This window comes from Trachymyrmex septentrionalis, unplaced genomic scaffold (genome assembly GCF_001594115.1).
Source record: "Trachymyrmex septentrionalis isolate Tsep2-gDNA-1 unplaced genomic scaffold, Tsep1.0 scaffold87, whole genome shotgun sequence".
Classification (NCBI taxonomy): Eukaryota; Metazoa; Arthropoda; class Insecta; order Hymenoptera; family Formicidae; genus Trachymyrmex; species Trachymyrmex septentrionalis.
The window spans coordinates 3,696,531-3,706,913 of record NW_017306059.1 but is presented as its reverse complement, the minus strand read 5'-3'; the positions used below and the strand labels follow the sequence as shown (position 1 = coordinate 3,706,913).

At 38.9% G+C, this 10,383-nt stretch overlaps 1 protein-coding gene across 2 annotated transcripts; it reads right to left on the bottom strand.

The window, feature by feature from the left end:
- Positions 1-16: 16 nt before the first annotated feature.
- LOC108755269 (serine/threonine-protein kinase 10) lies at positions 17-8,790 on the bottom strand. 2 transcript variants are annotated; one of them, XM_018498181.1, is made up of 7 exons: positions 8,345-8,790; positions 6,592-6,820; positions 4,865-5,126; positions 3,713-3,995; positions 2,591-2,779; positions 1,764-1,882; positions 17-1,686 (listed from the first exon to the last, which is right to left on the bottom strand). In XM_018498181.1, exons 2-7 carry the CDS (start codon positions 6,655-6,657, stop codon positions 260-262), a joined length of 2,346 nt encoding a protein of 781 aa, XP_018353683.1. In that variant the 5' UTR covers positions 6,658-6,820; positions 8,345-8,790; the 3' UTR covers positions 17-259. The 2 variants fall into 2 exon arrangements, with proteins under 2 accessions (XP_018353683.1, XP_018353684.1); XM_018498182.1 differs by having other exon boundaries at positions 8,453-8,790.
- Positions 8,791-10,383: the final 1,593 nt, after the last annotated feature.

Sequence of the window (10,383 nt, the reverse complement as noted above, 5' to 3'; positions counted from 1 at the left end):
ACGGCTTATTGTAGAAAGCATTAGAGCTCAATTAGTCCTCCATTTCATGAAAAAAAATGAAAGACTCTGACTGGTTGTATAATTCTCTTATGCTTTATACAAAGGTCTGTGCTCCAACCTTTTAGCTTGAGTGAGTTAGGTTTTGAACCGACCTGCTGTACACAGTAATCAATTGGTTCTGCGACTAGCATGACTTGCGCGCAATATCCAACTTTCGTCGACCTCGAAGAAAAATCTGGTACATTCTTCGGTTTATATCTCAGTTGCTCACGGATCGATTGCCGCTGCCAGTAGAATCTTGTCTAATGACGTTCATTTTCATCGGTAGTATGATTCCCTGGGCGATGCCATAGTGCTGATACGCATCTTTTCCGTAAGCCACGTTCACCTCTTCGGCCCGTTTGCCCATGTTCGACGACGAGCTCGCCGGCGAAGCGGTCGAGGATGCGCCCGCGATACCTTGCAAGGCGTTGAAACTCTGCATTGCCAAGTGAGAAGCGGCCGACGTTGTGATTTGCGTCGCGATTGGAGGCGAGCTTTCGATCCGACCAGCGAGAGCGCCATTAGGAGGCTGGGGCTCGGCTAGAGATGCGTGATTGCTTATTATCGGCGCCGCAGGTGCTTTATCAGTTCGCGCAACCGGTGGAGCGATTGATCTTGCCGCTCGCGAAGTCGATAACATAGCAACGGAGGGATTATCCGCTCGAGTTGTCATCGGATGCGAAGAGACGGACGTGGTCTTTGCTGACGCACGTGCTGGTGACAAGTCCTCCGTTTCCGGTGTCCGTAAAACTGCCGCGGACTGCGTCTTTCTCGTCAAATCGGCCTGTGCCTCAGCCGGATGCGTCTCCGAAAACGGCGCTGTATGAGCGCGATTTTTTCTCGCCGGGATTTGCGGGCTCATCGGTACAACTCTACCAGCGCTATCCGGGATACCCGTGGTTTTAGGCGGCGATTGTTTGACGGGGACAGCAGCGATCAGCTGCACGGAAAGCGGCGATTCATCTCGAGAGTTGTTAGCGTTGGTCCTCGCCTGATCACCTTTGACATTTCGACCGTTCGCACTAGGGACGGACGATTGAAGATTGCTCGCGGAGAAATTATTATTCGCTGTCGGCGATGCGAGGACATTCATCGAGGAGGTTCCGGAAAGATCGTGAGTCTGATCACCGCCGTTTCTTACGGCGGCGAGATTTGGATCACCGTTGGGGAAGCTGGCGAAGCGTGCTATCGTTTCTCGCTCTTCAGCTACTTGAGGAGCGAAAGGTATTTTCCTTTCGACCGGCTTTACGGGCACTCTGTTTTTCGACGCGACGCGATTCTTCGCGACCCTACTGTCTCTTCTCTTTCTAGAATTGTTCGTCGTGGCGCTTGGACGTCTCTCCGGAAAATGCCTGCCTCTCATGGGGATCGATTCTGTCTCCTCGCTTCCGTTCCCGTCATTGTTCTTGTCTTCATCTTCACAGAACTCCGAGTCCTCGTAAACATCAGACTCGTCCTCCTCGTTTTCCTCGACGATCGCGCTAGCTTGTATCCATTCCCTGATACGATCCTTCTTCTTCGAATGGTCCACCGTTGTCTCGATCCCGTACGTCGTAAGTGTGTGAAGAAGTTGATTCTTCTCCTCTAAGGAACTGTGGAAGCTGTACATGGACGGACATAGCTCGTCCCTCTCGTCGGCGCCGCCTGCAGATATAAAAAGAAATGTCGCTAAGATATCGCTAACATATCGCCGATATTATCGCGATGCAATATCAACTGACCGTTCAACGCTTTTTCAACCCCGAGTTTCGCTAGCCATCTGTCTTCTAAATATTTATTTACTTCCAACACGCTGACTGGTCGCTTGTCAATCTTCGGGTCCAATAGCCTCTTGAACATTCTTTATAAAATGCCAAAGTATTTATTTAGTTACGCGCTTTATCACTGTTATGGATGTATCCAGAGGAGGAAAAAAAGATTTGAAGGGATCAAATCTCTCCCCGTAATTTTTCTTTTATATTTTATCTCGCTATATTTTACTCTACTTTTTCAGGAAGTAAAATAAAAATTAGAATTTATAAAATCTTTTTTTTTTATTTTCTCCATTCAAAATCAGGACCGAAACAGAGACATTCTAAATTCTAAGCTCTAAAATACCAAAAAAAGCAATTTATTAACGCAAACAATTGCTATTTATGTGATAACAAAAAATTAATAAACCATCCTCCTTCTGAAAAAAATCCTCTATACCTCCATGTACTATATAATATACAGATGTATGTGTATCATATAAAGATATATGTGTGTCACATTAAAAATATAAAAATTTTATGAGTTGTTTTATATATTACGTTTGAATTTTTATGTAAAATTTAAGCACAATTCTCGTATTGATTTCAAAGTTACTTAAAATTCTTATTACAAGATATAAATTCCAAGTCGTTTATCACGAACAACACAGTTTACTCTTAATAATTTTATAGCAATCAAAAGATAGCGCTTGAAAAGTGAATGAATAATAATTAACTATGTCGTATGTTCGAGATGCACATTGACGCACGATTGATCGCTTAATTTCGCATTCTCAGATTCTCAAGTGAAAACTCACCTCTGCGCCCGTGAGCTAATCAGCTGAAATAATTTCGGTTTCTTGGCGATGTTAAGCGTCGCGTTGTGCCAGTTTTGATATCTGGTGTAGCGCGGGTCGTCCATCGCTGCTTTCTGCCATGGCAGGCATCCGGTCAGGCAGACAAATAGGACAATGCCGAATTGCCAGACATCGTGCGACGTGCGAGCTCTGAAAGTCATCCGTCCGTCATCGTTAGAACGTATATCCTCAGCGACAGTGTCCGAACTACATTTCAACACTGAAAAAAAATGTTCTGATTAAATTAAAGGAACTTAACAAGAATGACATTTTGGTTAGAGCAAAGTTATGATAATCAGAAATACTGTACGATCTCCCCAAAATGTCATTCTGTTAGATCCTTTTGTTGGTTTAATCAGGACATTTTTCTCGGTGAAATATCATTCATACGCATCAATAGCGTTTTAACCAAAATTTCGGATACGGAGTATTAAAAAATTAGAATTTCGAACCTTCTCAGAAAAGATCAGAAGAAAGTAGCATAAAATTGAGTGCTGATTCTCTCTCTCTCTATGATAAATAAAGTTATGAGTAACAATATCAATGATAATAATTTGAATGCATTGCAACAATGAGTTGAAAAAGCAGTATAATAGATAATAGTATATAATACGTGGCAAACTATCAAGTGCACACAACAGGCGTGGCTGCAGTTGATTTAACGCCTAGCTTGAATAGTAAGTACATGTAGATATATGTAAAATGTATAATAGTACAGTTGTCGAATGTAAATGTTTATCTTATGTAGAGAAAATGCAAATTATGCTATTTAATAAGAAATACTCTTGATATATTCATACTCAAATACACAATACAGTACATCGTAATATTATTCGTGAAAATAAAACCTATCCACACAGATGAGATCCCTGAAGAGCTATACTTTTCACTCAATTCCAAAAAATCGAGATCGAGATAAACCCGAATTTTATCCTACTTTCCCCTTTTTTTTTCCAACCCTTCAATTTTATCCTACTTTCTCTCAATCTTCTTTCTTTCTTCCAATCTTCTGCCTGCATAAATATCACGTAACGACAAAAATGTGTAATATAAGTATCAATTACAGCATATGTATATAATTACTTGTACGTCTCATCAGTGTCGATCAGCAAAACCTCAGGCGGCGAATACGGCAACCATTCGTTGTGTCTTCGTACGACGGTGTTAATCCGTCTAGTCTCGCCGAAATCGCACAGCTTGATACGCGAAAAATCACTACGAAACACGAGTATGTTGTCGAGTTTGATATCGCGATGCACCAGTTCACGGCTGTGTATGTGATGCACCGCGGCGGCGAGCTGCCTGGCCACCCTCTTCGCGTGCAGCTCGCCCAACCCTGTCTCCGTCACGTTCGACGTGAGATCGCCTGAAAATCGATGACACGGTAACTGAAATGTATTTTTCGCGCAACGACAACGCGAATGTCATGTTCTTTGCAATGACAATCGTTTTTATAAATCATATTGCACCTTGGAAAATATTTAGAGCTGTTGTTTAGTCTTTTCGTTGCGCGATAAAAGAAGTAAAAATGTAAAATTGCATCAGCGATAAATGCAAAATTGATACGATTTTATATATAATTTATATACGTAAGAATAGGGCGTACGTAAAGTTGATTTGGTATTGATAAGAGAAGCGGAATAGATACGAGAACACAGTGCAGTAGCCGTGGGATAACTAATTATAGATGCTAACACACATGGCGGGAGATATATCTCAAAGTCTTGTTTAAATCCCGATCGATTCCGTAATTTATCTTCTCCCCTAAATGTATATTTATCCAATTTTATATATAATTTATATATACATACATAATTGTTATATCTATTCTTTTAATTAATTTATATTTATAAATAAGTTGTGAATTTTAGAGTACTTTTTTAGCAATAGATAAATACTTACAGATTTAACAGTATCAAAAATTATTACATTTCTTCAAAAATAGATTTAATTGATTTTTTTAAATCTACGATATTTTTCTTTTGCAAAATATAATTAAGTAAATTTCCTGTATTAACACGTTCGTAAATAATTTTGACTAAATGAAACAAAAATGCTGTAACTTATTTGAATTAAACTCTGCGGCAATTTATACAGAAAATAGATTGCACAGTGGACTCAGAATTCGAAAAAAAAACTTAATGAACGGCGTCTAATATTTGTGAGGTGCACAAAAATTCGTCGCGCACGTGCAAAGCGAGCGTCGTAGAAAAAAAAAAAAAGAAAAAATCTCACCGAGTGGGGCGTATTCCTGACTGAAAACGTAGAAGCCGGCCGTCTCGAACGCCACGTCATAGGTGGTTATAATGTTTCTGTGCGCCGACAGATGTAACCCATAATGAAATTCCCGAAAGAAGTCCGAGATGCCGGTGTACGCCTTCGGCAGGGCCTTCAGCACCATCTCGGTCTGCGTACTGCGATGCTCGGTCAGCAGGATTTTGCCGAACCATCCCTCGCCGACGATCTGCAGGATGTCGAACTCGTCGATCAGATTCACCTGTCCCAGAAAATAGTTAGCTCTCGACGCGCTGCCGCACATGACGTGGTCGTGATCGATCGAGAGTCACGTCGCCGCTTTTCGAGCCGCGAATGACGGATGAAGAGGAAACCCAAACGTTCGCCCTCCAGTCGTAATGACGCTCAAACCCGAGAGACCTCGAACCTCGGGACAAAGGACGCAGCGTGCACGACGTCACGAGGGAAATGCAATCCCGATGGGGAAAACGCCAGGGATCCCCGCGAAGCACGACAACGATGCGTTATCCGCTGCACGCTGAATACGACGCGGCGCCGGTACACCCGACGCCGATCTCTACGCAACGTCTATTTTTACTCCAACGCACGTTTTCATCCCGATGCGAACTCGGCATACGAGACGGTTTCCCCTTAATACCGTTTCGTTGAACCATACATCTTTATTTCGACTAAATAGAATCTATCTAGACTATAGAGAATCGAATAAAAGCTGCGAGTTTTTACTTGAGAAATTGTAATTACCTTCTATTTTGATACGCTGTGTAATAGAACATTTTTTTATGTTTATAAACGCGTTCTTTTTTTTTTTTTGTAACTTAGATAATGTAACCCTAGTTCAAAAGTACTGTAACTTTATAGAAAATGAACGAAAATTAAATTTAAAAAGTAGAACTTTAATACCCATAGCAAAAAATCACATTCACATCACAATGTTCACGGAATATTGAAAATTCAAAATAAACTCACAATAATTAACGGATAATTTGCGATATTACTATGGAATTATCGAAAAGGTCGCAGTAATACGATATCATTATCATCTGTACATGTTATAGTAGCGTCACAGTGAGGTGTAATTTTTACATTGCAGTTTCATGCAGTTTAATGATGTCATAGCGATATCACATACCTGTGAGAAAGCGGACATTTGCACGTCAGCATGACTTTATTATGATAGTACTGTGACATTTTTGCTATAGGAGAGAGCTTAAAATCTCTACTTTCAAAACTGTGTCTTTCTGTGAATTTGATCATTTTAAAATGTGTTCCAGTAAAATGAATCTCATCTCTTCTATTTAACTTCTGTGTCATCAAGAATGTAATTAAAGCTATATGATTCAGTATTAGAGATACAAAGTCACGAAGTGATCCAACAATCGACGAGTCACGGCCGCAAACGTCGTCTTCGTCATGGATCCTCTGTTAGGGAAATATTGGTGCAATGCCAGGCAGGAGAATGGCCGTTAGTTATTCGAGCGAACATAATGAAATGCTGCTCGTTCGCGAATCCTATTTCTGGATCTCAATGTCTCGAAACTGGAAAAGCTCCGCTTGTGACTACCGCAGCGATTGTTTAGGCTTTATTCTCGAGGAAAGCGCGAGATGCTTTAAAGAAATGCCATGGCTGACAAAGGAAAATCCGATTGTGACCGGTTTTCGCGGAAGAGAAGGACTAAAGAGAAGACACGGAAAGAAAGACGTTATACCTTCTCGAGCTCGAACTCCCGTATCCTGTGAATGGATCCTCCGATCGCCTTCTTCATTCCGCTCATCTCGATAATTCGCACTTATTACTTTTTCGCCGAGTATAGATGTTCTGATTCTGGACGCACGGACTCAATTGCGACGACTAGACGATTACATCCCGTATCGCCCATAAATCTCACAGTATCATCGCCCCTCGAAAAAGTCCCTCTCTTCAAAACGTATCCAATCCTGTAAGAACGTAACGTTTTGATTGATGTATGAGACTGATGATGAAAGGAGACATGGTGATGAAAGGAGTATAAACATAAATAGAAATAATCATGTTACGGCGAGTGTTCGTGTTGTACGAATTACACGCGTCGGTTAATTCATACGTGCACGATAACAACGTGAAAAGGATTCCAACGTTATGGTAGTAATACACGCGGCAAGAAGTAGGACGCGATGGAAATCGGACGAATATACTTCGCCGTAAAATGAGAGTCTAACGACGCGACATTTCTGACGGGGAACCGTTAACGGCATGAAATCGCCATTCTGCAAAGTGTGTGTGCTGTCGATGAAGCCGGACGCCGGCTAGTATTTTTGTGCCGTGTACAATTGTTGCGCAAGACGAGTGTGGCTGCAAATTTCACAAGGAATGCACACGGTATATATATACACATATGATTTGGCAGATCGCACCCATCGACAATAGATACAAGATGAGCGTTTCCGAAACATTTCTAGCAAATGGAAAGCGATACGTACGATCCTTTTGACGTAACAAAAACGTTACATCATTCGTGAATAATAAATCGATATTCCAGATTTCCCTCTTGTCATTTTTCATTTGCCCAATAAAAATAAGCGCGCACGTGTCTTCCTTTCATCCCGTCAAGATGTGTATACGTATCATATTATCCAAACAGAACAACAAACGTCGAAACGATGTTAAAATAAATCGTTGATTTAAAAGTGACATCTCGTAATCGTTTTGAAGCTATTTTGACGTCATTTTGGTGTCATGGTGACGTCAAAATGACTTCAAAATAATCACTAAAAGTGTAAACTTTTAAATCATTTGCGATTTATTTTTGTTGTTCTGCTTGGAGAGAGAAATGTACTAAATTTTAAATGATTGTTTAAATAGCACCGATATAATATCTACGGAAAATATAATATTTACAGAATTTACTTACTAAATAAAAAGTTAATAATTAAATTAATAATTTTTGTATCAAATATAAATATGTTTGCATTTAATAAATATTTAACTAGCACTATTCAAACCAATATTTATTAAAATTTCGTATATTTTTCTCTCAGAGTATATACGAGAATTAGGCAATGTTGTAAAATTTAAAACGTCAGACATTTATAATTATTTCATCTTGAAAAGGCAGGATTTAATTAAATCCGTTTTATGCCAGTTCCTATTATGTAGATTAACTTTATGTAGATAAAAAAAAAACTTTAGTCTTAGTACCAGTTTAACTTACTTTTTATCTCTTTCCACTTCAAAGAATTAGAAAAGGCTAAAGTGTAAGTCAAGTTGAAGTCAAGATTAATGTAAATCTCTACATTGATAAAAATGAACATTATTCGGTTATTATATTTCGACAAAATTAATTCTTAACTGTTGCCAGACTATCGTATAAAGATCTCTCTCCGTTCTTTAAAAATGCTTCCATATGATAATCGAGGAAACAAGCGGCAAGCAGCCAATAAATGCATTTTATTCAAATCGCATTCATATGAACGCGAACTTACGGTTGATGGAACTCGTGAATCGGTCTCCCGTCGTTATTTATGTAAGCACCGTTCACGATTCACGGAAACACGAACACTCACAGCACGGGGTTGTCCATGCAAATTTACAGATCGCGTGCACCACCCCGCTTCAGTAATCCGTCCGCATGCCACACTGGGATTCGAGGAAGCACTTGGAGCAGTGGAGACACGAAGGAGCACAATTAACACCACTGAAAAAGCGCGTGTCCCCGTCCGGGAGGCACGTCTGCGGGCGGAAATCCAGGCAGAAAACGCAGATTGGATACGCGCGTTTGGAAAATCTATGTTGAGAGATAAGTCGGTGTCTTTTTCTCTCTCTCTCGCAAATCGCGCAAATCGAGCGGCCACGCACCTCGAATGATCTCACAATCTGGTCTACCGTGTTCGGTGCACTGTTTGCCTGTCTGCAGTATTTATAAAACGCTAACCGGAAAGCGCGGTTGAGGCGAGCTGATCTTGGCATCTTGCCGGCTTGCCCGCGCGTACCCATTACCTCTTCCTAAGGGCGTGCACCATGTTGCGATTATTGCGAATCTAATTAACCCCGCGCCATCAGGATTTGAGCTCGCACTAACGAATTTTAAGTAATCCATTACATATTTTATTCGAAGTTTTTAACTCTGAATAAAAATTTAAAATCATTTTAAATAGATAAGAGTTTACTTATCATCGAAGCTTAAACCTAAATAATTTGCTTTATATATTTATATTATATTGACATTGTCTTGTGTGTCGTCTTTTCAAGTTATACGGATACCAAGGCATTTACATTAAATAATAATAAATGTTAAATTGATATTTATGCAGTAATAAATATTAAAATGGTAATTTTTTGTAATGAGCAATTCAAAATCTCATAAGCTGTGATTTATGTTTTATTTATGCGCGAAAGTAACTGTTTATGTATACGTGAGGTTGAAGAATGAAATAAAAATGGAAATTTCTCATGATGTCATTCAAGTCTTTTGTATTATTGTGAAATGTGTAGCGTTTGATAACAGTGAGATTAGTTATTGGTTTATAATTCTAATTAAAAAAATGTTTGCGTTTTATACTTGATATCAACACTTTCAATAGTATTGTTAGTAAGTGATTATTATATACGTAAGTATGACTAAGTACGTATTGATAAACGGTATCATTAAGTACTTCCAATGCTTTATCGATAATTCTAGCGCACAAAGGTTAATTTTTACTGTTTTTCCCATGAAGAATGCGATGAGAATGTAAATAAATTCTACATGATATTTCGTGTGTGCGAAAAATTACCATATCGTTTACGCCATAGTTTTTGTATATCATCGGTCTATTTATTTTACATCGCATATGTACACATTTAATATGAATTTACAAGCGTGCAATAAAATTAAATATTCATCACGCGTCGCCCGAAATGTATGACGTTGTGTAACTCTAAAATCAACATGTCTGGATTTGTGATATTACTAAATCGGTAAATCTGATTTCGCCGACTTCACATTAATTCCTATATATCATTATAAAAATATTTCTTGGATATTTTTTAAGACAGACAGTTTGATGAATGTTAATCATTTTTTTTTTAAATCTCATGAGGTCATCACATAAAAATCACCTTTGTCTGTAAAATCAATTGTAAGATTATTCCGATATTTTAATTTTATTTAGGTACAAGATGTATACATGAAAGATCTAGACGAGTAAACATTTCAAGGCTTTTCGAAGAAACATCATTTTACGTCACATATTTAGATTGCATCAAATGCATTTTAATGACTGCACTATATTGAATACCATCGTCTTACGACATCATGCGGAGATTCACAGAACGTCATCAAAAGGGATTAACCGACGGAGAATGCTACCATCACAGGTTTTCATCCATTTCCATCTAAAATTATAACATGACATTTTCTACATTTTTCTTTCTTTTCTTGTCATGTTCTTAAAATATTTACATATTTCAATAACGATATATTGAAAAATGCAATTAATCAACTACACTATATCAAATCTGAATTCTCGATAAAAATTCTAAT